The 26,378-nt window shown below is 41.6% G+C and overlaps 2 protein-coding genes across 4 annotated transcripts in view; one reads left to right on the top strand and one right to left on the bottom strand.

Moving 5' to 3' along the window:
- SEC8 (subunit of exocyst complex 8) overlaps positions 1-7,660 on the bottom strand; it is a 63,492-nt gene extending 55,832 nt beyond the window's left edge. Inside the window, exons 1-4 of the mRNA XM_039115888.3 lie at positions 7,267-7,660; positions 6,952-7,024; positions 5,534-5,746; positions 5,266-5,439 (exon numbers count right to left, since the gene is read on the bottom strand). Coding sequence (XP_038971816.3) covers positions 5,266-5,439; positions 5,534-5,746; positions 6,952-7,014 — 450 coding nt within the window. The 5' untranslated portion in view covers positions 7,015-7,024; positions 7,267-7,660. The remainder of the gene's footprint in view (positions 1-5,265; positions 5,440-5,533; positions 5,747-6,951; positions 7,025-7,266) is intronic.
- Positions 7,661-15,173: 7,513 nt separating this feature from the next.
- On the top strand, positions 15,174-25,809 carry LOC103712322 (pentatricopeptide repeat-containing protein At2g30780-like). Of its 3 annotated transcripts, none has more exons than XR_015971972.2 (4): positions 15,174-15,969; positions 16,068-17,250; positions 20,448-20,506; positions 25,255-25,809. XR_015971972.2 is itself a non-coding variant. In XM_088708601.2 (2 exons), the coding sequence occupies exons 1-2, from the start codon at positions 15,526-15,528 to the stop codon at positions 17,190-17,192; spliced, it is 1,569 nt and encodes a 522-aa protein (XP_088564727.1). In that variant the 5' UTR covers positions 15,358-15,525; the 3' UTR covers positions 17,193-17,890. The 3 variants fall into 3 exon arrangements, 1 of the variants encoding a protein (XP_088564727.1); XR_015971973.2 differs by having other exon boundaries at positions 15,219-15,969; positions 16,068-17,284; XM_088708601.2 differs by lacking the exons at positions 20,448-20,506; positions 25,255-25,809 and having other exon boundaries at positions 15,358-15,969; positions 16,068-17,890.
- The last annotated feature ends 569 nt before the right edge of the window (positions 25,810-26,378 follow it).

Genomic DNA, 26,378 nt, shown 5'->3' with positions numbered 1-26,378 from the left:
GCTTAGCGCCGGAAGAATTTCCTGAGGCCTGACACTCGGATGCCTGGCTTAGCGCCGGCAGAATTTCCTGAGGCCTGACCCTCGGATGCCTGGCTTAGCGCCGGAAGAATTTCCTGAGGCCTGACCCTCGGATGCCTGGCTTAGCGCCGGAAGAATTTCCTGAGGCCTGACCCTCGGATGCCTGGCTTAGCGCCGGAAGAATTTCCTGAGGCCTGACCCTCGGATGCCTGGCTTAGCGCCGGAGGAATTTCCTGAGGCCTGACCCTCGGATGCCTGGCTTAGCGCCGGAAGAATTTCCTGAGGCCTAACCCTCGGATGCCTGGCCTAGCGCCAGAAGAATTTCAAGAGTCGGGAGTCAGCGAGACGCTACCAAGAGTTAAAAAGAAGAAGGACGAAAGTGAAATGAAGAAACTCTATTTGCATTAACTTTCATTGTTTCAGGGCTGAGACCCATACAACTTGGCAAAACGCCAACACACAAAGAAAAGAACAAAATACAGAAGGACAGCTTGGAGGAACCCCCGGGTCGAGAACGTCGGGCACGTCCGTAGGGGGTAGGGAGACGGTTGGAGAAGCAGCAGGCAATGGCGCCGGAGGGGAGTCGAGAAGGGAGATCCCACTCAGGTCAATTTTGGGGTACTTAGCCGACACCCTTGCCAGGCCTTCCTCGAAGCCTAAGACAAAGGAGTCGGACCCCGCGTCCGACATATCACGGACGAACTCGTCGGACTGACGATAGGCCTGTACCGCCTCCGACATATCACGGGTGAACTCGGCGGACTGACGATAAGCCTGTACCGCCTGACGCCCGATCTCCGCACTCTTCTCGGCCAGCGTCGCCTCTGCTCGCTCCATAATCTGAGCTTTTGCCTCCAAGACCTTCGCCACAATCCGGTCATCCGCCTCGGAGGAGACCCTCAGCAGATCAGCCTGGGCCTCCTTGTGCTTCGCCTCGGCAGCGATGCGAGCAGCCTCAGCCTCCTCCAGGCGCGAATGAAGCTCCTGGTCGCTCGCGCGGGACTTCTCCAAAGCCGACTCCAATTCGCCCAGCTTGGCTTCAAGAGACCGGGTCCGGTTGCGGGCGTTGTCGGCTGACCGCTGGGCCTTCTCCCACCTCTCCCGGTAGTCGGCAGCCTTCCGGGACTGCTTCTCGGCCCGCTCCTCCGCCTTCTTGATCTCGCCCTCGAGACCTGAGGCAACCTTGAGTTGCTCCCGAGCCTCCAACAGTTGCTTCTCGAGGGTGGCGAAGCCGAGTGCCCGCTCTTCGGCTACCTGGAGCCTCGTCTCGAGGTCCCTGGTCGTCCTCCCCGCCGCAGCCTGACCTCCCTCTTCTGCTGCCTTCAGTTGGCTCTCGGCCCTCGCCAGAAGCCTCGCCTGTTCCTCGTAGCACTCCTCCAGGCGGATCATGTACTGGGCGAGCTAAGAGATAGGAAAAACGAGGACGTCAGGCGGGGATCAACAGAGCCTATAAATGATGAAAGCGACCGAAAGAACACTCACCGACATGAGACAGACGCAGCTGGCAGCCCCAACGTCAGGGACCCTCATCTCCCGGACCTGCCTGCGGTCCTTCTCCAGCAGTACCGTCTCGATGAGGTTTCGGGCGCCGGCGAAAGTGAAGGCCGACCCCGACTTCTCCCCGGAGTCGGACGGTGGTTCCGCAGCCTTACCCTTACCCATCGCTTGGGGAAGAGTCATGCTGACCACGCTCGGGGCGGGGACCGCCCCTGGAATTGACAGGGTCCTGCTCGGCCGGGGCCTCGGCGCGTCCCTCCTCGTATCATCCGGAGCCGACCGAGTCGAAGGCTGGGCTGGGGACCGATCACGTCCGACCCGTCCATCTTGGGCGCGCCCGGGTGGTGCCTCCGGAGAAACGGTAGTCTCGGCATCGGAGGGCTGATACAGCGTCAACTCCCGGTCCGCGCCCGCGGCGTCCCCCTGATCGGTGGGTCCGGACCCGTCTGTCGGCGTCGGAGTCGCCTGCCGGCGGGACTTCTTCGCCGGTGGAGCCCCGCTCGGAGGAGCTCGTTTCTTCCTCCGGACTGCTTCCAGTAGGGACGTCCTACCAACAGCCGATGCCTTGTCCGACCGCATGACGTCGTCGATCTCTGCAAAAAGGACGAGGTGGTCGGAGGTTGAGAAACTGAAGGAAAGAACGAAACGAAAGAGGAGAAAAGAGCTAAAAAAGAAATGGTGGCGGGCTCACGGTCAGTGGGGACCGAGCTCAGACCGACGTTCACCAAGGTATCCTCGGAAATAAGGCGACACACCGGGGGGAGCCGACCCTCGGCAACCAACTCCTTCAAGACGGCGACGCCGTCGGATTCCTCCCTCGACAACCTCGATAGGCCAATCGGGGACTTCATCGGCGTCTCCCAGGTTGCCCTGATTCCCCAAGAGGGATCTGCGTCAACGAAAAAGAAGCGCTCCTTCCAGCCGTGAATGGAGGTGGGAGCCTCCTTGACGAGGCCACACCCTCGCCGCGCCGCAAAGCACCACCACCCTTTATCCTGGGGGTGGCCACTCAGGCCGTAGCATTCCCAAAAGACATTCAGGGTGGCGGGAACCTCGTGCATGCGGCAGAGAACCTGAAAGGCTGTCAGGGCGCGCCATGAGTTCGGCACCAGCTGCGTCGGCGCCACTCTTAAACCCCGAAGCACCTGAACGACTAAGTCCGAGGGAGGAAAGCGGAACCCGGCCTGAAGAATGCCCTCATTGATGGCAACCTTCCCTGGAGGAGGATGGGACATCCTCTCCTCAGGCCCCGGGAGTGTAACATTGCAGGCCTCGGAAAGGTGGTATCGAGCCACGAACCTATCTAGGTCTTCGGCGGCCAACTCCGACTTAATGCGGTCTGCTCTCACTTCGCCCATCCCTAATGGCCAGTGAATCTACGGTCAGGACAGGGTCGAAAAGGGGGAAAAGACCGGAACGACTGGAGTACACTAATACAAAAGGAGAGTATGGAGAGCCCTAAATTAAAGAATGGAGCAACTCACCGGAAGAGAAGGAAGAACAGCTCCGAGAGCGTCAAAGGAGGAGCAAGCGAACAGTCCGACGGCGATGACGGCAGCGCAAAGGAGAAACTCGAAGATGTCTGTAAAGAGAAAGGCGGACGGAGGAGGACCCCCGGTTAAATAGGCGGAAAGGTGGGTGACGCCCCGGTGACGCCAGAGGACGCCTGGCTGCCGAAGGGTCGCTCGCGCCCCAAAGGCGAATCGACGCCATTAAGGAAGGATGTCCGCCGAAATCCTCAGACTGCCAGGTCAGCAACAACCGCCATACGCCATAAAGAAGACGGGGAGCTCGAAGCGCGCGCGTCTCTCCGAGGGATGGCGGCAATCTCGAAGCATCACTTCCTTCACCCGTTCCCCTTCTGGTTCCAGGCTCGGAAGTGGGGGGCTACTGTTACGGGAGAACTCAGCCACCATGCCCCACGTGACCGACACGCGCGCCCAAGAAGACTACAGCTGCCCCTTGATCCAGTAACCCGACCCCGAGTCGGATATCTTCGGCTTCGCAGCCCGACCCCGAGTCGACTGCCCCTTGATCCAGCAATCCGACCCCGAGTCGGATATCTTCGGCTTCGCAGCCCGACCCCGAGTCGGCTGCCCCTTGATCCAGCAATCCGACCCCGAGTCGGATATCTTCGGCTTCGCAGCCTGACCCCGAGTCGGCTGCCCCTTGATCCAGCAATCCGATCCCGAGTCGGCAATCTCTCGACAACGACAGGCTGTTCCCCTGAAGCACGCCACGACCCTCTGTCCCTGCAACGGTCGTATCCGGCGCTGCTCCACGATCTCCTGTAACAGCCGTACAAGGCGGAGCTCCACTACGCCCTGTCACGGCCGTACCCAGCGCTGCCCCACGACGCCCTGTAACGGCCATGTCAGTGGCAACTCCATCGTGCCACACGATGACCAACCCCCCCCGAAGGACCCCCCAGCCTGGTATATATGCTGCGGGGGGGAGAAGGGGGGAGGTAAGCAAGAACTTCCAGAGCATTCTCCTACTACCTGCAATTATCTCTCCTTCTCCTCCAATCTCCTCTGACTTGATCGTCGGAGGGCCCCCACTACCCCAGTGGTGGTGCGAGGCTTGCTTGCAGGTTTCCCGGTGGAAGGTGGAGCACAATCAACACCAACCAAGGCAACTCAGACGGAATCCCGTTCACACCGCTGTGCCAATCGTTCTCGGTTTGGACCACCAGCAACAGTTACCTATATTGGGAATGGGTGTGGGAATGAAGCCGGGTGCCACAGCAAGGAAGTGAAGTCCTAAGGAGTTCAGATAAGAAAGAACTTAGGAAATATTGATTTGCCACTTTACTAGATTCTAAAAGATGGATTGAAAACAAAAATACAAAATTTCTTATCCTAGGAAAACAAAGTGCCCTTGGAAAATCAGACAGCATATAGGAACTTGAAACCCGAGAATTAGTTAGTTCACACAAGATTACAAGATGAAAATTCAAAATACAGAAAGGAAAAAAGTAGAAAGAATTAGCACCTCCGAATTGGACTCCTAGACGGCTAAAACAAAACCTTCCTTTTACGTAAGATATGAAATCTGTGGACCTTCTCGACACTAAAACTCCAATTAGCACCCTTTCGATAGCTCAAATTCCAAAACACCCACTACATTGTGTGATACTCCATGTCCCTTCAGACTACAACAGTCTATCCTTGGAAGAAGGGAGCTAAGATATGAACCAATGCATAACAATATCAAAGGAAATGACAGCACAATGTCAGAACACAGTAGAAATATTATAGTTACCTATATTGGGAATGGGTGTGGGAATGAAGCTGGGTGCCATAGCAAGGAAGTGAAGTCCTAAAGAGTTCACATAAGAAAGAACTTAGGAAATATTATTATGAAAAAAAATTATATGTATTAGTTAATGTTTAAAGGAATATACACAACTCAAACATTCAAAAAGATTAAAGAACAATAAACTGTGCATCCATAAAAGTTGTAGCAATTTGAGATTGCTGATTTAAGATGGATAAGCATGAGTGCATGAGCAAATTTAAGGTTTTGAAGTGGGTAAAGCATCCTAGATAGAAGATTCTAGCTACTACGTGAAGCAAAAAGGGCAGCATCACACACAAAAGTTAAGAGCACTCTTTAATGTAAATAGAGATATACTAGCATGCATGCTCTGACATCGACCTGCAGATTGTAAAACAATTCTTAGTAATTTCTCTATAATTGCATGCATAATTTGTTGTAACTGATGGAATGGATGCAACAGATACAGACCTTGGCCACACCCTCGATTTGATCCAGCAGAGATAGAATGTGACGTAGTGTAAGCGATCGATACCACAATTGACGCAACTGCTTGCTTCGAGAACCTAGAAGTTTCTTTGCCTCTGCCATATCAACCTTTAGCACAGAAATGCTTTCAGCAGATTCACTAAACAAACGCAGGATCTGGGGAAGGCAGAAAGAAGCATATTGGTATTGATGGTTTTAATTCAAAAAAGTGCCAATGGTTAGCTATCCAAAAGAAAAGCCTTTGACTAACTTGGGAGTAGTTTTGAATTGCTTTATTGAAACCATGATGATATGAATGTACAACTTCATCAACAACATCCTCGATGAGATCGCTTTGTTCCTTCAAGAACTGGATTTCACCTTCGCGATCCTTCGATGTTAAAATATGCACAACATGAGGCAGAGAATCAAAACGTGCAGCTGCCCAACTTTCATCTGTTTGAGAAAGCCCTTCTCTCAAATACTGCACAGTTGAAGACAGAAGCCAGGATAAGAAATGGATGATGTTCATAAACACTGTACTGATTTCTTACATAACTGACTTATAATTAGTATTGATGATGATGATTATAATTTCAAGCTAAAACATACTAGCCAATAGGACCAAAAAAGCAAGTATGAATGATACATCTTGCCATAGATTTGAATATATGAATCCACCCATGAATTGGATGCAGAAATCTTCAAGATTTTTGAAGAGCAATTTTTTCTAAGAGGGGGTGGTAGGATGCGAAGTGGAAATTTAAAAAAAAAATCCATATTACAAATTATTAAAATAGATATAGTCCATGGTAGCTGATATGCATCCTATAGTTACATAAACTTCATATGTTATGTCTTAAATTTTGCACATAGTAGATAGCTTTTATAAGATTATGCATGCATCTAGAAGATTTAAAAAATATATGATAAAAGTAAATATATGATAGTGGCAATACAAAATGCATGATAGATGGGCCAGCATTACCAGGACACATGATAAAGATCCAGAAGAATTCAACAACACAACCTCAAAAACTAGGACTAGGGATGTATAAACAAATCTATACTATCTTCAAAAACAACAATTTTGAATTTAGAGATTATTTCATTTTGATTATGTATATCATTTTTTTCTGCCAGACCCTCCACTTTTCGAGAATACATAACTAATTCCTATTTAAACAATTATGACCATTTCAAAAAAAGCTTTTATCAAAATGATATTATTCTTAAAATATTTTAAGTAAATAACCATAGATCAAATTTAATTATTCCCTATATGCCACATCAACACACAGTCAGCCCAGTAACAGGATGCCCGGCTTCTTCTCTTTTTTGGGGGGTGTGTGCTAACCCTGCCGAAGCAACCACGGTCCAAAATGAACCAACAGGTTCCAACCCTCTTAATGAACAATAAAACCAGGGACCTTGTGCTTTGCCCATTAGTTTGTTCACTCTCTTGCTTTTGTTATTGGAATTAGCTGTTAATTCACTGGTTCCCTTTTGTTTGTTCATGTAACATTCTCTTATATACAATAAGAGAATGACTTTCTTGACAAGAATTCACACAAATTATATCACCCACATTCTGGATGAGAATTTGACCATAAAATGATGGAAAGTTATTTAAAAACTCGATGAAGAAAAGCAATAGGGTAAGAGTACTGCTCAGCATTTGGAACTTACAGACTTATCAGCAGGAATGGGCAGCCCATCAAAAATACCTTTACTCCGTCCGGAACTCATCATGTTGACCAGCCTGAAATAAGTCGCATTAATTCTCACTCAAAAGAAAAATTCTTCAAGAACGCGCAATTCATCAATCTATAAGAATCAGGTTCCATGAGAGAGCAAACACTCCATCGTGTTCGAGAAATTTGTCAAGAAAAAGACCACTCATAACCGAGATCTCAGCCTCCAAACAAGCTAATTACGAACCGAGAAATCCATATCAGAAGAGAGAGAGGGTAAGAAATGGAATTCAACACCCCACGAGGGTACCTCAAGATCTAGTCGATGGCCAGCAAGCTCATCCAAAGGACAGAGAGAATTCCAAGATCGATCGACCAAGCGAGCGAGCTCAAGATTGGGAGGTAAAAATGGCGGCAGGGTCGCGAGATCCACCAAGAGGGAAAGAAGGGTTTGGAAATTAGGGCGATCGTCCCGTTCCCGACTTAGATCCGGCCCGAATCAATTAGGAGTGGGGTTGGGAGATGGTGGCGATGGCCGCTCTAGGGCGTAGGAGGGAGGCAAGATTTCTCGACGGAGTGGTGACGCCGGCAGAACGGCGACGGCCCAGGAGGAGGATAGAGAAGGCGAGCGACGGCTGCTCGTGGAAATGGCAGAGCCCTGTTGGTTTCCTTTTCTCCCCTCGTACCTGTGAATCAAGATGCGTAAAAATAACTTACGTGGCGTGTTTTTAGTAGTTTTGTATGTGATGAGTTGTCATTTTTCTTACAGCAAACCCAATCCAGTCAGCGGCAGCCTACGACCCAGCTTGGCCCGAACCGCTGCTGCACCACGGAAAAATAAAATAAAAAAAAAGGTAACAAGAATAACCGAAAAAGGTAATAAAATAAGCAAAACCAATCATCCCAACCACCTCAAATAATGCCACTCTCGAATAGTATGGCAGACTGAATTGCTTCCTTTGCAGCACATCATTTCAGAGCCTTCTCTTGGAATGGCACTGGCTCTATTCTACAGGGACTAGCCTATATTTTGTATTTTTATTTCTCATGACGTACTCATATCTGAAGGTCGTGAGATGGCGGTGCATCAAAAAAAAAAAAAAAAACAGTGCCATTCTAGCCGTGCCGGAGAAGTAGGACTAATTATAAAAAGACAAATATAACATGTAATAGTCTAAAGTGTGATATATATATTATATATATATATATATATACTTGATAGATAGGTAAATACATATATACATACATATATGTGTAGTTGCATATATATTATATTATCGCATGATATGCCAAGTAAATATAGTTTAGCTTTACCACAAAATAGGGCGTAGGGGCTTTAAGAAAAAAATAACAAGCCAATCACTAATACAAAATTTTATCATCATGGAGTGATAAATCTTAATGAAATAATAGAAAATTCGAACTCTACATAAGTGAAACCAAATAGATGCACCACTCAAAGTAGTAAAACATATAGCTTTTATGCAGAAACATATCAAAGGTCAGTCATTAGCTACACACAGAGATCTTTCAGTTACATACTCTAATACAATGCTAAATCTCCGTAATTGCAAAGAAGCTTATGTTTTAACTGACATCTAAAGACTACAACTTGTTTATGTAATTGAACAAATTGATGACAAAAATGATGGTCAGTAAAATTTATGTTTAAAAGCATTTGCTAAAACACCATTGTTTTTACCGCTGCATTAATATTTCCACCACCCGGAACGTTCATAATTCTCTGGCAAAGGTTTAAGGCATTAAAAGCCTACTAATTGGACTACTGCTCATACTTGTAGGGCTCGTTTGGTTCGCGGGAAAAGAAGGGGGAAAGTGTGGTCAACGGGAAAGTAATGAGATGCCTCTTGTTTGGTTGGAGTTTTCAAAGGAGAGAGAAGGGAAAGTTGTATTCCCATAGGAATGTGATTCCCACATTTTATGGAAAAGTCTTTCTCATGAGAAACATGGGAAAGTTACTTTCCCATGAGGCGGAAATCACTCCATTTTTACTTTTTCCCAAAAAGTCCCTTCAGCATTAAAGAAGCATTAAAGAGGCATTAAAAACCTAATTTTTATTAAGGGCATAATAGGAATTATATATAACTTTCCTAGGAAAGTGGATGGCCAACCAAACATAAGCACCTTGGAAATTTGTCACTTTCCCATGGTCAACCAAACATGCCAAAAGTACTTTCCTAGGCATCCTCTTCCTAGGAATTTGTTTCCCAGGAATCATATTCCTAGGAAGGAAAATGCTTCCCGCGAACCAAACGAGCCCGTAGTTTAAAGCAAGTTGCCGGGAATGCAGCATGTAGGACTATACCATCCATAAGGATCATTGATAATAAAAGAACATTTAATAATAGTTATTTCTCTAACTCATTAGATGGAGACTAATTTTTACAAGGTATTACTAGCTCATACTAGTAGATGATAACAGTACATGTGAGGAGGAAAGGGAGATTGGATTTTTTACACACGCGCATGCGCGCGCGCAGAGAGAGAGAGAGAGAGAGGGAGAGAGAGGTGGATCATTTTGCAAAGTGAATGAGATTAGGTGATGGATTAGCAATTGAGCTAGACTTATTTCTGCATGAAAGAGATTCATAATATAATGTCATGATATTGCGACAATTACTACAAATATTTTGCCACCTTTATCATATACACATATGAAATGATATGTAGATTCATAATTATTATATATGTTACAATTGTTATCAAGTTTTACTATACGAGCCATAATGATCATATTCAATAAGTTTACAATACTTAGTTTCTTTTCTTTTTTGTTTCAACACAAATATGAGTACCCACACAGACACATAGTTAATCCTACATCAGCTATGTACTGAATAGATTTTAGATACTTATATAGGACCAAGGAACCTAAATATGTGAAGTTGGCAATCAGGTTGGGTCAAGTTAAAAATTCATTAACCGACATATTCATTAAATTGATACAAAATTTAGATCTGAATCCGAATTATTTGCTAAACATGTAACCTAACTCAACCCACATAACCTACTTATTAAATGGGTCAAGTTAGGTTAAATAAGTTAAACATGTTAGCAGATCAAATGAATTTAAATGGGTTAAACAGATTAAATTGATATTAAATAGGTTAAATGGGTTAGTTCATGACCTAATCCAATTATTAAATAGGTCAAAAGGGGCTAAACAAGTCAAAGATCTAAGCCTGAATCCAATCTATTTAATAAATAGGTTTAGACGGATTAATCTATTTATGACCCAAACTCATTCATGTCAAATATGAACCTAATTAAACCAGATCGTTTTCGGATCAAATTTTTGGGTCGAGTCATAAATTGCAACCTCTACTTTCTTGGTTAACGTTTGTAGATCAAAATTTGGATTATTACAAATGGTATCAGAGTGGATCTACCCAATGACTCATGTGAACTAGGGGATACTGTATCATGGGTCTATTTATGTTGACCGCGAGTTGATTATAATGTTTATATTTGGATTTATGATACTTGTGATTAAATTTGAATGGATTTAAACTCTTAACCTGATAAGAATGATAGGATATAAACAAAAGTATGTGACGATCCATGTTAGTATATATTTAGTCTCATATTGACCATGCATTAGATAAATTTTAGGTACTTATATAGAGCCAAGGAATTTAAATAACACCTTCTTAACTAGCTTTGTTGTTGAAGTCTCGGGTTATTATTTCTAACATATTATGACTAGAATTAAAATTGTAAGGAATAGGAGACCTAATAGTCATGTGATTCCAAGCATCTCTAGCCATCGTGTAAGAAATGAGGAGATGTTCAATATCCTCATCCACTATTGCTACTGATGCTGCCCTCTATGTGCCAAAAAAGTCATAAAACGGGGCTGCCAAGCCAGAAGCCACTTTCTACCAAAAGATTTTGACCCTGGAAATAACATGAATATTCCAAATGGAAGAGAATGCAACCGTAGTCTATGAATTAGAATCAGAGTCATATCTCAAGATTTTATAAATGTTCTGAGCTTTTAATGAACCATATCCTATTTTTGAACGATACCAATCTATCACTACAAGGAACCTTTGGAATGCTTACAAAGGTGATTTCAACCAGCAACTTAGGTGCAAACATTTCCTGTTGGTTCTTCCATGTATGATGGTTTGCGAAACGTTGAGAAAAATACATATCTTCATTAACTACAAGTATATTAATAGGAGAATATTATGGATCCATGGATGATTGATCAGGTTGATACTGGATCCATTGCTTGGTGAGTTTAGCCTACAAAATAGTATTGTTGAGGACCAACTTTGTTGCTGCTTAGCTAAAATAGTAGTATGTCGATTTCTAACGTCTTGAATTCGATCTGTGTCAAAAAATAGTATCTCATGATACTAAATGTAAGCTTCTCTTTCTGGCTTCGTGACCTTTTGAATGTTCTTTCAAGCTTGTCACACATATTCATCGGAATTGCACAATTTGCCATTATATATAGAGGGCTGGAAGCCAAAACAAATTGAAGGAGGATTATTCTATGCATATGTGATAAATATTTCTGCTTCCAACCATCCAACCTGGCCATTAGCTTGTCAAAAAAAGGATTAAAATATCAGAAACCTTTAAATATTTAGCTGATAGTGGCATGCCAAGATATGACCAAGTACTGACTTTTTTTATTGATTTGCATCTTTGAGCAATTCAACCTCTGCATGTTAGAATTGGACCCATGACTGGAAGCTATATGAGATTTCTCAATATTAACATTCTAACTAGATTGTCTATAGTAAGATGCCATAATATTCTTTAGTTCTCTTACATTTTCCTTGGTAGCCTTTGCGATCAAAAGAAGATCGCCAATAAGCAACGGATGAGAGATTTGAGAGCCACCACCCCTTGGCTGAAAAGACTTCAAGAGTACCCTACCTATAGCATCATGTAATGCGTTAGATACCATATCTGAACATAAGATCAATAAAAAAGGGGATAAAGGCAACCTTGTCTCTAGGCTAGGCTTGAGAACCATGATGAAGGTGCACCATTGATAAGAACCAAGAATCCAGGGTCACAAGTGCAAAGTAGTTTCATATCTGTTGCCACTGAGAACCGACTGGCCCTAGGCATCGCGGTGAGAAGGGCGACGATGCTAGAGAGCTCAGTGGCCGGCTGCTCTTACCAAAATTGGAGAAGGCGAGAGGCGCTCAGTTGCCGCAGCTGAGATCCTCTTCAGATGGCAGCACTTTGACGTAAAACAGCATGGAACAAAGAAGTCTTCTGGCCAGAATGTATTCGGCAGGGACCCTTCGACGCCTGAGTCAGTATAGTAATTAGGGAACAGGAGGAGATTGTCTCTCAGTCTGTTAAAGCATTCTCTTTACTTACCTTCTCTACCTCCCCTTTCTATGTATGTCCGATGAGATCACTAGAGAATTAGGGTATGTGAGTCGACCAGAAGTGACTAGCCTAAGTACGGTTTTGACATCGAGCGTAAATGCTTTGCACACAGATGATGTCATGCCTATCATATCGGTGGAATCTCGAAGATTACTATATCCCCTTGATTTGAATGCAGCTATCTGTGGGGAGCTCCTGATATGCAAGCTTAGCAGTATGGCACTGGGCCTGCCCAGTGGCCGCTCTCAATCTACCACATATTGGCGTTGTGGCGTGTTTTAATTGATTGGACCTTTTGATGAGCAGTAGCCAGTTTAGAGCCATATTATTTGCCCGCTACTTCCGCAACAGAGTCGAGCTATCCTACTCGGGCTACGGAAGTAGTTTCTCTATAAGGGCTGCTTTAATGAAGATCGCCAAGGAGAATGCATGGTGCCTTTTCATTGGAAAACAGAAAATTTTTAAATACCGTATTTATAAAGGGTGTGGCCTTACTATCCTTCCCGAAGCATTGTAATCATGAATGAGGCGTCTGTGAGTTTAATAGGCATTTGAGTCTCGGTGGCAATTCGAATGAGCCATCTTGGGGTGAACGCTCAAGAGACAAGCATCCAAGGCTACGTGAAGTGTTGCCTCGGAAGGGGTTGCTAGAACTCTCAATAAATGGAGAAGGCGGCAGCCATACCCTATTCACCTCGTTCTTTTACTCTCCAGAACCTAGAAAGGGAAGGCATGAAATCGCAGGGCATGACTTGTGCGCTTTCGTTGCAAGGTTCTCCTTCATTGTCCCGATCAAAATCTTGTCTTTGTTTCTTGGTGGGTAGTTCAATTGGTTATAGGGTTGGCTTGGTAATCTTGCTATTATGCTCTTTGTTTCATGGGATGGTTATCGAGGTTTCCACCTCGGTGACATGGGGTTCTTGCTTGGCAGTTGTCGCAGGGCAGGATCCAGTCGTTCTCTTAAAAACTTGCACGCGTCGTCATGCTGACCTATACTAGAGTCCAATGCATCTTTCCTCAGTAAGGCTCAAACTTCAGTGAGGCGATAATCCCTAATGTTGCGTGGGTAGGTACTTTGCTATTCGCCTTCACCCAGTTCTAGAAAATCCAAAATTTGCTCAGCTATACATATATGATACCTAAAATGAAGTTAGCAATAAGATGAGAGCTTTAAATTTGGATGATGATTCGTTGAATATAGATCTGAAAATTGTTAAAGATTTAAAAATTAAATTATTAAAGCTTTTAGAGTTGCTAAAGATCAATTTAAGCAATCTGTATTTTTGCAAACATCATTGGACATTTTGCATCTATCGGTCCTCTTGATCAAATATATATTAGATAGAATTTAGTGCACAAAGAAACTTGGAAATACAAAACTTAGAGTAATTTATATGATTTATTTTTTTAACATTTGATTTAAATTTTTTTTTGCAAATCTTACGTTACCTTTGCAATAACGTAATATTTTAAAATGTACGCAATCATTTTTTTTGCTTAACTTATAGAATGCGAAAGCTATCCATCACAATTTGGGGCAAACTCGCTGAGGAATTTAATGAAAATATTATTCATGAAAAAGGAGCGAGAAGGTCTAGTTATAATCATATTGGTTGGTATGATTGCAAGAACATATAAAGATAATTTTCTCCTACTCTTTTTTAAAAATATTTATATTTGTGTTTCATGAACTAACTATTATATCTATATTTTTTAGTTAGAGCAAACTTGCTTATCTAGTTCCTCTGCATCTAGATATTATACGGACTTGCAAATCCCTAAAATTACAGAATGCTGAAATAGGTGAGCATTGTAAACTTTTGGTATATGATAAATTACAGAATCACATATTATCATGTAAATATACCTATCAACCAATGCGCAAGCTACAAAGATCGATAAGGTAAATTTTGTTTATAATGTAAGAGCAACAAGCTATTCTTGATCCCCAACAAAAAGTTACGCTAATAGAAAAATGATTAAAGATTTGCTAAATTAGATCTCAATAAATTCTAGGCATATCCTAATAATTCAATTTTTTTGTTGTTAACTTTGAATATCAAGTTTTCTTGATGCTCTAGGATAGTGTAATGTTCGAAATATCATGATAGCTCGATTCCGGTGTTATAATGCTATGATAAAATTATTAAAAAAAATTGCACTTTCATTTTTTTCTTCTAGGGGCCAAAATTTACATGTAAGGCAATTTTAAAAGCAGTTGACACCTATTATGGTTGATGGTACAAAGCTTGCTATAATTGCAGATCCATGGTTAAAACTTATGGGAAAAACTTTTAAGGTGGTCAGTGTAGGAAGAACGATCAACCTCCAATACCATGGTATAATTACTACATCTTTTTTTTGTTTTTCCTTTTAATTTAGATTGTATTTTTCACGTTTAATTAAAGCAACAATTGTTTGTAAAAATTTGCAAAGGTACAAATTAAAGATGGTTGTTAAGGATGAAATGGGTGTTGCAAATTTTATTATATTCAGTAAATTGGCTCAGCAATTAACAGATATTCTTGCTTTGTAACTTATGATGGATGCAAGATCCGATAGAATCACTCTTCCTTCTGTTGTTAAAAAAATTCCTCATGCTCCTTCTATCTTCCAAGTTGCATTTGGTCTGCAAAATTTTAGCGCCGATATTGTTAGTTTCAAGATGATGAAATTCTTGCAACAAGATGAATCAAAGCCGACCAATTTGCAGCGATGTTTCGGTGCTGGACCTTCATCAAAGCTTCCTAAAGAGGTTGTTATATCAACTCCTGAAAAATATGTGCCCACCAAACTCTTTAAGACATCTTTATCTACAAAAAAGTAAGATAATCTCGCTATTCACCCTTTTACATTAAGATATCGACATACATTTCCCTCATTCACACGAAAGCAACAAAGAAATTTATGATGGAATTGCCGCTTCGGTGACATCAATGACCATAACATCGATAAAATTGAGAAAATTGAGATATCGAAGATCTACCGGTAATAATCGAACTTGGTGTCCAAGCTTTTGATGATAAAGCCAACATCTCTCTTTCTACTATTATTTGCACCGATCGAAGCTGACCATGGGGTGAACGAGGACGAAATCGATGTCTTAAAACGCCTGGGTTCACCACAACAAAAGGGCAGTCTTCCAACGTTTCCGCCCCTGCATCAATAAGGGGCGACCCATTTCATTATGCGCGCGGCGGCGAAGGCCTCCTCTGTCGCGAAGGCCAAGCATCTCCTCCTCCTCCGGTGGCTCTCCTTCCACAAGCCCCCTCCTCTTCTCTTCGCTTCCTCTCCCTCCCTCTCCAAAACCCTAACCGCTTCCCACTCCTCCTCCTCCTCCGGCGCCGCCTGCCTCCGCTGTTTCTCCTCCGATGGCATCTCCGACCTCCGCGACCGGGTCCTCCTTCTGTCCGAGAAGAACTCCTCCATCCACGGCGATGGAGAGAGGGAAAAGCTCCGCGCCGCCGTCTCCGACCTCGCCGACGAACTCCTCGCCGTCCCTGACCACCGAGAAATCGCCTGTGTCCTCGACTCCCGCTCCGCCGAGGCCCTTCTCCGCCGCTCCCCCAACGGCTTCGCCTCCATCGAGCTCCTCTCCCGCCTCAAGTCCCGCCCTCTCCTCGCCCTCGAGGTGCTTCCCCTTCTCACTCCTCTCATCCACTGGAATTAGGGTTAGGGTTTAGTAAATTTCATAACTCTCTTTTATCCCTTCTTTCGATTGATTTCTAGGTCTTCAACTGGCGAAGGAAGCAGGTGGATGCTGAGATCCCGATGCTTCCGGAGGAGTATGCCAAAGCAATTTCCCTCGCCGGCCGGGCCAAGAATGCGGACCTTGCTGCCGATCTCTTCTCCGAAGCTGGGGCTGTGGGCCTGCTCGAGACCTCCCTTTACAACGCCCTGATGACTGCGTATATGTACAATGGTCTCACCAAGAAGGCTGTCTCCATTTTTGAGGACCTAAAGCGGGACTCCCGCTGCAAGCCCACCATTGTCACCTATAACATCCTTCTTTCCATCTATGGTCGCTCGATGCTGGTGGACCACATGGAAGCTGTCCTTCGCACCGTCGATGAGTCCAAGCTCTCTCGCAACCTCAACACTTACAACACAGTGATTGCTGCTTATGTGACTGCATGGATGTGGGATCAGATGGAGAGCACCTTTCGCGCGATGGAGGAAGGGCCTATCAAGCCTGATGTCAATACCCTACTCCTCATGCTCCGTGGATATGCGCACTCATGTAATTTGGAGAAGATGGAGAGAACTTATGAGCTCGTGAAGGAGCAGGTCAATGATCGGCAAGTGCCTTTAATTAGGGCAATGGTATGTGCCTACTGCAGGATATCTCATCCTGAGAGAGTTCAAAAGATTGAGGCATTAATGAAGTTTATGCCAGAGGATGAATATAGGCCTTGGCTCAATGTGCTTTTGATAAGGGTCTATGCCCAAGAGGGATTGGTGGAGGCTATGGAGCGGTTCATATCTGAGGCATTCCATCGAAACACAATGGTCACAACCACCGGTGTAATGCGTTCAATCATATCGAGCTACTTCCAGTGTAATGCAGTGGATCGGCTTGCTGGGTTTGTTAAGCAGGCTGAGTATGCAGGGTGGAGGATTTGTCGGTCATTGTATCATTGCAAGATGGTGATGTATGGGAAGCAGAGCAGGTTGAAGGAGATGCATGAGGTTCTGGATGAGATGGAGAATTATCGGTATTTCCCGACAAAAAAAACATTCTTGATCATGTACAAGGCATATTCCACAATTGGGAGGAGGTTAGAAGCACAAACAGTAATTGGAATGATGTGGAAGCATGGTTTTGGCTACCCCGAGGATGTCTTACTTTCCTAACATTACATTTGGGATTGGAGCAAAAGTATTTTTTACCTGACATTCAACTGACGAAGAGGTTTGATTCCGTTAAAATATGAGATGATTACTCAGTGAGTTTCTTGCATATGTTTTAGATGAATTCCTTCAATATGTTTTCTTGAGCGTGATTGGATATCTTTGAAATACTGATTGGCTATATTACTAATTTCTTTAGTCCTTTATTGGAGTGAGTACATGTAACCTAAACAGTTGAGTTGGTAAAGTTTTGCTATACTTGTAGTGCATGATATTACTAAATCTTAGCAATGTCACTCGCTAATTGCTTTTTATACATAACAATTGGTTTGATCATTGTCACTTATTTAAACCATAGACCTTGTTCCCATACATATCGTCTGGGTGATGTAACACATATTCTTCATGAATTGTAGGCTTGATTTGTGTTAGTCAAACTATTAGTTTAGTTGGTCAAACTGATTTGGGTACTAAAGAAACAAAAAATTCATGAATGTCAGAAAAAGTGAACTAACATTGTATGTATAAAGTTTTGACTAAATTGTTGCGAAGAATGGATAGCGTAATCTGTTTAGCTAAAGCTCGTTGAAGTCCAGTAGGTCCAATTAGCTGCTTTGATTTGAATGAAAATGTAGGTCTAATGGCTTCATTTTGTCTCCAAATTGTGTTCCGCTATTGGACCATCGAATGCCACCAATCTTTTGTTGTACGTGTCAATAACATGATCAATCTGCCTAAGGAGAACTTCATGACATTGCTACCCATTGTCACACATTGTGTTGGCCGTCGTGATTGATTAATGTCAAGTAATATGCTTCTGCAACTAGATTAATGACTTAATGCCAGTTAATATAGAGAACTTATCTAGGATGATCTATCTCTAGAACAAGGCTTCATATCAAATAATAAATAATCTAACTTATTTTTCATATTTCTGTGCATACAAAAAAATTATGCTCTGATAGCTATGATATACATATGAACTTGGGTGGATCCTCAAGCCTAAATATCAAAGTCAAGATAATTATATGGGATGAAGGAAGGAAAGTGCACGAACTCTCTTGAAAACTTTGACGTACCCTCTTCTTCCTCCTATTATAACATAAAACTCAACTAGCATTACTTTAAGGACCATACTAAGATACTCATGGCCTTCCTTGAAAAATCTAAGACTTCGTACAAATGGCAAAATTCAGATTTTCATGAAATCATATATAAAACCTATCAAAATCATTTTAAAGCTTAAACCTAATGATTTAAATTCTTTCCTCACTCAAGAAAGACCTAAGTAGGCCTGATAGATGCTACTACCTAAAATACATCCTAAACTTTAGTGTAGAAAAATGTAAAACACCCTTCCTCAACCCCCTCTTGGAAGACTTGATAAAAGTGATTTCTAAGACTCAAAAACCAGAAACTGTGGCAAAATATAGATTTCTTAAAGCAAAATATAGATTTCTTAAAGCAAAAACACCTAGAGGTAAAAGGAATCTAATTCTAAAGTTTGATTTACATCAAGCAGGTGAGGTGGAATAGAGAAAGAGATAGGGATCTTCTAAGTGCATGATTTTTTGATAGTAAGCAATTTTAGAGATAGTAGATCATATCCAATGGCTTTGCCCATTGATGTCAGGCTTCTGATCATCTTTCTGGACCGATTTTGTTCGGACTGTTGTATGGGCGCTCACGTATTAGTCTTCTATGTGTATACAATCAATATACATACTCATGAAAAGAATAAAGAGTAGGTGAGTTGATACGATAGAAGGCATGCATATTGATGGTTAGTATAGAAGACATGCATGTTGATGCTAGTACTTACCTAGTTTTTGATGGTATATCGTGCTACCACTAACAACTTGATACGGATAGCATCTTATGTTATCAAAACACCATAGTCATCAAAACAAGTCTAAAAAATTCTATAGAATTGCTAATTTTAGTTTTACCTTCACAGTCTTGGTAATCTTTTTTCGACTTTCAGTGATGCCATTCTTGAAAGACATTTAATTTCTTTGCTTACAGATGGAATATGAAGCAATTTTCAAATAAATGTTAAACTTAGTAATTTTCAGTTGTGCTTGAAGAGTTGTTCTCGTTATATATAATTCAATATTTCAATCTGTTAAATTCGAGGTGCTTATTGTCAAATAATGGATCGAGATGTTTCTTTAATAGGAAAAATTTCTGATTTCCTTGTAATTCAGTGGGAGTTTCCTTCGATGCTCTCATGTTAATATGGTAATGTCTTGGTGAGCATCGACTGTCCATTTCTATTTTTTGCTTTATCTTCTTGTATTCCATTTGAGTCAAAGACTCGAATTACAAACTGAAAGTATGCAGTATATGCTTCTGGCCGAGCTGTTTTCACCTAAGTTGTCCAAAAAAAAGCAAGTTAGAAAGCAATATGATATGCAAACTAAAGGCATTAGCTATGCCTTCATGCAACCAATACATAGACAATGCAGGATTAAGGGACTTAAGTCAAGCCTTAATCAGAGAGCAGAAGAGCACAAAAGTGAGAAAAAAAACAGGTCCGCTGGTTGCTGTCACAGCACAAAATCACAAACATCTACATGATATGTTGAGGAATCTTCAATCTTCTGTTAGATGTTATGAACTTTGATGTCATATAGCAGCAAGGTAATTTCTTTTACCATGTTTAGTGTTCCTGTATAGGTCATTTAGTTGCTCATTCTCACATGAGTTCCTACTTCTAATAGGTCCCTTTCCTCCTATAATTTAGTTGATTTACTTCCTTTCCAATCCATCTTGGTTTCCTGCTCAAATTTATTTCCAATTAGAACTGGAGAACTTCAGAACCACAACCTGAATTTCTTTCATCTCAAATCTTGCAGCCCTCGTGTAGGATTTCACCTATTGGGTTTTTGTCTACCATTGAAACCTAATGTGATATCATGATGAGTTCAAGCTTCCAAAAAAGGATTTGCAGCCCCTTTTTTGAACAACTCTAATAAATTTTCCTTTTAATGCCTAAGATACTATACTGTAGCTTCTTAGCTTCTTATAACTCCTGCAAATTTCACCTCTTTGATTTTTTTTTTGTCAATGAAGATTAGCATGAAATCATGATGAACCCAATTTTTCTCATTATACAAGGAAGAAAACATATCAAAACAAAGACTTCTTGCAAGATTTGCAACGCCTTATTCTTTAACAACTCTAATATTTTTTTTTGACATCTAAAATGCTCTGGCTATTGGTTTTATGACTTATTTGATTCTGATCAAATGACAGGTACTGTGCCAGATGGGCTAAGTGGTGAAGCTACACCTTATCCTTTTGTTCATCTCTAGGTATCAGATGCCCTTTATTTTGTTTGTGAGCTATAATTTAAGGATAAATTTGTGAATCTTTTCCTCTTCTCATACTTTGGCAGAAATGTTAATATGTATTTCAATTGTGTTATTAGAAGTTTTGTTTGAATTCTATGCAAGTTCTACTTTTTTCTGGGTGACCTGTTTCATGAACATGCATGCAAAGAGATACACTGATAGACATACATAAAACATATCTTTAAGAGAGTGATAGCATTTGAGTAGCTAACTAGCTAAGTTTGTGTGAACTCATGTGCACAAACACACAGACATCCTTACAATATTAAAAAGGCTTAAAAAATCTCGTATATTAAATTTTTAGTGCGTGTATGCCAACTGTGCCGAATTCTTAAATACCTATTTCTGCATATAATGGCCATAAAGTTTGTCAGTATATTCTGAACAAGACGCCCTCATCATACATGTTTTAGTTATTTTCTCAAAAAAATCCAGAGTTGGTGGGCCCCATTAGTATGGTTTGAATTATACTTTTGGCTCATGGTATAAGATTTATGTCTTTTAGATAGTAGATTATAAACAATCTTTTTCTTGTGGCTGTCAGTTCACTTGTTACAAGACAACTTACACGTCCTCCTTGCTAAACTTATACTTTGGGCCAAAGTCTACCGAACCGGGCCGAATCGTCCGGTTCAGGCAGTACTGAGCCGGCTCGGTGCGAAATCGGATTGGTTCGCCATTTCAATTCGATTCCGGCCCCTCGAAACCGAGTCGGTTCGCCATTTCAATTCGGGCCGGAATTGCAAAGGGATCGACCAGAACCGGTCCTTTTCGGACTGGAACCGGCCAGTTCGATGCCGACTCGGTGTAAACCGGTCGATTTGCACCGAGTCAACCCAGTTTCGAATCAGGTTGATTGTGGGCACTGTGGCATTATTGCCCAAGCCGTACCTATTTCAGTTCGGTACCGAACCGTACCGACCGCCGATCGGTACGGGTTTCGGTACTGATTCGACGGTCCTTGCTTTGGGCTATCTCTGTTTCTAGAAAATAGTTGATGTTGTGGGCATTCTAAACTTGGCTCAACTTTGGTTTGGTCTACATGGAATAATGTACCATAAACTCTAATGCCCATCTATCATCCATCATTTGCTAATATGGTTTTGGACTCATACTGCTCATGCACAAACTCCATCCTCTCCTCTGAGTGGCCAGAGCATAGGTTACTTCTTTCGACTAACATAGCAGCACCGCTCCCCCACCACACCCCCCCCCCCCCCCCCCCCCCCACACACACACACACACACACCCCAATTTATTTCGGGCTCTACTTTTTTCGTATAATGAAATATTTGGAAAAAAATTCAAACTACATATGCACTAGTGTTATAAGGAGAAATCCTTGTAAAGATTTTATGTTTGCTGATGAGGTTAGAGGCTTGATTTTTGTTTTAACTTCGTACACTGGGAGCATTACTGTTTGATTTTTGTAGCTGTTTACTTTTTCACATATAACAAAGTCATTCGGGACCCCCCCTCTGTACCAAAAAGTCGTCTGATAAACTTGGCATTTGGAGAAAAGCTTACATTCTAACGAAACTCTAAATATTTCTCTCTTCAAGGTATCTATTTCTACCTTTTTTTTGTTGCAGAAGTTTTTTTACTAATTTTTCACATAAGAAGTTATATTTTTACAGATTCAGCTCTTTAGGAAAGTAAAGTTTTTCTTGAATTTTTAATAATTTTAATTCACGTTCTCTTAGATTTATGTGGTTTTTGCTACCAGATCTGGGTCCCTCCAACTTTCATGGTGGGCCACTATTCTATCTTTGATGAATGTCATGCACCATCTTAATAGTTTGACATCACTTCGTTTTCTGTTGGTGTAACTCCTGTCTCATAAGTTTGCTGGAGTACTCCTTTTGTCTTCTTTTAGAATCTTTTTAATAGAATCACAATGGCGGAAGCCCTACTGAATATTGGAATGAAGGCACAATCTTACACAGATTTCTTTATATCAATACAGGAGGCTTTACTAACTCTTTCAGTTGACAATTGGTGCCCTTAGCTTTGTGTGCTAGTTATCGTTGATTTTTCTTCTTATGCACTGTATTGCATGATAAATTTTTTTATTACCTCTGGTATACTCAAAAGTGCTCGTGTGTTACTAATGACCTAAATTATGCTAACATTGAATGAGCTGGCTGTGGACTGAGCAGACCCATAGCTTAAATAGGCCCAGCCTGAAACCTACCTGAAGTGAGAAAAAACCAAGCCTAGAGGTTGACCTGCTGTTAACCCTCCTCCACTGCCACCATGTCTTATCCCATCAAGATTAGTAAAATTATGAACAAAATTTGAAAGAAGGCTTCTAGGATTTAACAAATTTTTTAGAATATGGTCAGCCTAATATAATTAACCTTTTCTGGGGTTAGGCCAACAAACCTTGTATCATGAATTGTAGGTTTATAACCTTAGATAACACATCCATAAAAAGTTGTTTAATGCTTATTTGTATGATGACTTACTTGAACCCAAGGTTCGCCGAACTGGACGATTCGGGGCACACGGAACCGGACTAGTCCGTAACCGGCACTGTTTGGCCCTTCGGTTCGATCCCCCCTTTTTTAATATATAAAGCGGGTGAACGGCTTCTCGAAGCTTCTCTTCCTGATCTCTCTCTCTCCCTCTCCCTGCGAGGCTCTTCCTCTTTTCCTGATGCCGTTGTCGTCGCCCCCTTGATCGATGTTGACGTCGATGCCTCTCCCTTGGTACGGCCCCCCACTCTCCCCCTCTCGTCTTCCTCCTCTACCTCTCCCTCTTTCTCCCCTTTGTCTTCTCTTTCTTCCGTAGTTCTCCCTCCTAGGGTTAGGGATTCTCACTTTCTCTCATACACTTCTCCTGACCTTTTATCTCTGGTACATCTCGACTTGATACATTGTGTTTTGGTATTGTACTGAACCGTTTGCCCGATTGGTATACGGGTTCAGCGAATCTTGCTTGAAACTGTGCGGTGTATGTGGTAACAACAATCAATAAATATAGGATGACCAGTGGTGCTAGATTTTAATAGATCAGCTGAAAATCACCTTTTCTTCTTCAATACCATGAAGAAATTACATAAAGGTCCTAAAGTAATCTGCCCAAGCTTGCTTGTTGCATCATGCATTGGTAGGGTTTGCTCCGTATTAGCTCATTTGAAGGGTCAGCATGGTTAAATCATGAACATAAGGGTTTGCAGGGGGACGGCGTGCAGCACTTGTGAAGGGAACATGGTGAGAATGTATTTTAACCAATCAAAACTACCTGCATGTTTTTGAGACTATTTATAAACATACACAACTTATCCCTGTGATAATCTATCGAGTTGTATTTTAAATTTAATATACCTTTATTCCTGTAGAAGTTTAAAAGGTCTTGTAATATTGAGCAAATATTTTGTTTACGCACCTTTTTCTCTTAAGTAAAAAATGTTGGTATTATCAATCAATGGCACTAATTGGTATTTATCTCCTGGTATTTAGCATAAAATGAACTTTAATGTTGACAAGACAAATTATTGTTTGACAAATAAAACCAGCAGTTCTTTCTTCTTGGAATCTTCGAGTAGATCAAACATAAGCATCATAATCAGTTCTCAATATGCCATTCTGGATATAGATATATGCTTTGATGAATCGAAGGTTATCATCAATCTTGATTTGCATCTTACCTGTAGTTCATAGAAATTGTTGGGCAAGTTTGACATTTTTTGATCCATATATGTATATTACTACAAAACAATGGTCTCTATGCTTAATTCTGTAGGTCATCTGGTATGTGGTTTCTGAAAAGTGTTTCAGCAGTTTAATGAGTAGAACCATGCCTCCGGTGAGCCTGAAAACATCTAAATTTTGGGATAGAACCAACCAAAATGCTGAACATTGAGAAATCATGGAAATACTAATTTTTTACCAGAAGGAGAGAATTCTGATACTTTCTTTCATGTGGATGAAGTATAGCCATTTCTCTGTATTGCTGCTGCAGGAGCCTTAGAAGTTCGAAAGCTATATGAAACCTATGTTCATAAATAATCTTAGTTATCTGTCCTCTTTACTTGCAGTTATGTTTCTTGTATGGCGCACTAACATATGATATGGCCATGTGATAATAGTTAAGTTACATGAACAAGGTTTTCTATTTTTAAGGTGGTCTGGATAAGCTGCATATTGACAATGCGGGGATAATCCAATCAGGCAATGTAATAATTGTTCTTGTTGTTCTGGTATTCAGAACCCGTAGTGCATGTTATTCCAAGTAACAAACATATCATTAATGGATGCAAGCCTAAGTTTGATTGTCTTTCACGTCATACCTAATAAAAAACATAAGATTTAGCATGTTGAGATTTTCTTAAATTAACTATGTACTCAACTTTTTACATCCACATACTTTAAATTCAACCATACAAAGCCCACATGCTAGGAAACTAGGATTCTATAAAGAAGTGAGGGGCCAAGTTATGTAATCATCCCTTTCAAGTTTAACGATATAACCTTAAAGTTCAAGCTTTCCTTCTGGAGTTTTGTAAATTTAAGAACACATCCAAACACTTCAAGTTTTCTGATAACCATCCAATATCATCCTGAACAAGACATGCAATAGATATTTTACGTTTGTTCGGCCACAAACCAGCAGCAAATGGAATTCATGGTTTTGTGGCTCCGGATAAGGCGCTCCGGATACTCTGCATTACTAACATATTTTATTCGTATCTTTTCTTTTGCCAGAATCTCTGATATATGAGCAACGGGCTGCCCGTAGCTGAAATAAAGTGTTTGTGCAAGGGGTATGGACACTGCCTACTTCATTAACAGATGTGCAAGCCTATAGAAGAAATTCCAGGGCAACTAATGAAGTCAGAACATGAGCGCTGCAACTGAGCTGTTTGAGAACAAAGGTCGGCAATCTTACCCATCACCCTGTCATATACCATTTCTTCATACCAGCTGAAGGAACTTGAACCCAGTGGTGCTCGAGTTTTGCATATTAACATGTTTTATGGACTTGTTACTCTCTGAATTTTACTTGAGAAATCCATGCAAAGAATGAGGCCGGCGATTCAGGAATCACATTTGATTGTGTTGAAATTTTGTTAATCGGAAAGTTTGAGGCAATATGTATTTCTTTCACTGGTGATGTCCAGAATCGTGAGCATTTACATTGTGCAAAAATTCGGAGCCTTTATTAGTGGATTATTTAAGAACTGAAGCTAAACTATGTTCGTGGCTCAATTCCTGTTGTAAAACAAATCATGGTATGCAATTCGAGCCGTAGTTCCTGTCGATCTGGTTTTTGGAGAATAGTTCACAGAATTATTTGGCCAAGAGAAAAATGAAAAATAATTCAAGAAATGTTCAGTAGTTTGGAGATGATTGGAAGCATGCCCCAGGGACAAGGGAAAGGACAACAAAATATTTTTATATAATTTCTAGTAGAATTTGTTGGAGATTATTGTAAGCATGTTGCTGTTCTTTGCCACACAAAAGGTGATGAGAGAGAGAGATTCATTTGTCCGCGTTCCCAATGGTTGAAGAACTAAGATGCCAAATTTCAACATAATCTTCCTGAAGCAAATATGGTGGCAGACAGCAGCAGCTGGCTGGAGCGGTCGACTGGCCAAGATCCCATGGTTCGATGAGCTACTTAAAATTAAACACCATCCTTGTTTTTTGGTTTTTTTTGGCTACAAGCACTTAGACTTAGCGGATTACCTTAAAGGCCGTTATCTGGAGGGTTAAAAAATTACTCAAAAATCTGTATTTTTCTAGATAAAATATTTCTCAAACAATATTTAGATAAAAAAATAATTAACCTATATTTTTTATATATTGAAAAATAGTTTTGGAATTTA

The sequence above is a fragment of the Phoenix dactylifera genome, chromosome 12, assembly GCF_051530095.1.
Source record: "Phoenix dactylifera cultivar Ajwa chromosome 12, Ajwa_hap1_PhDact_Kaust_v1.1, whole genome shotgun sequence".
NCBI classification, from domain to species: Eukaryota; Viridiplantae; Streptophyta; class Magnoliopsida; order Arecales; family Arecaceae; genus Phoenix; species Phoenix dactylifera.
Note: the sequence above shows the minus strand (reverse complement) of the source record. Positions and strands in the feature narration are given on the sequence as shown.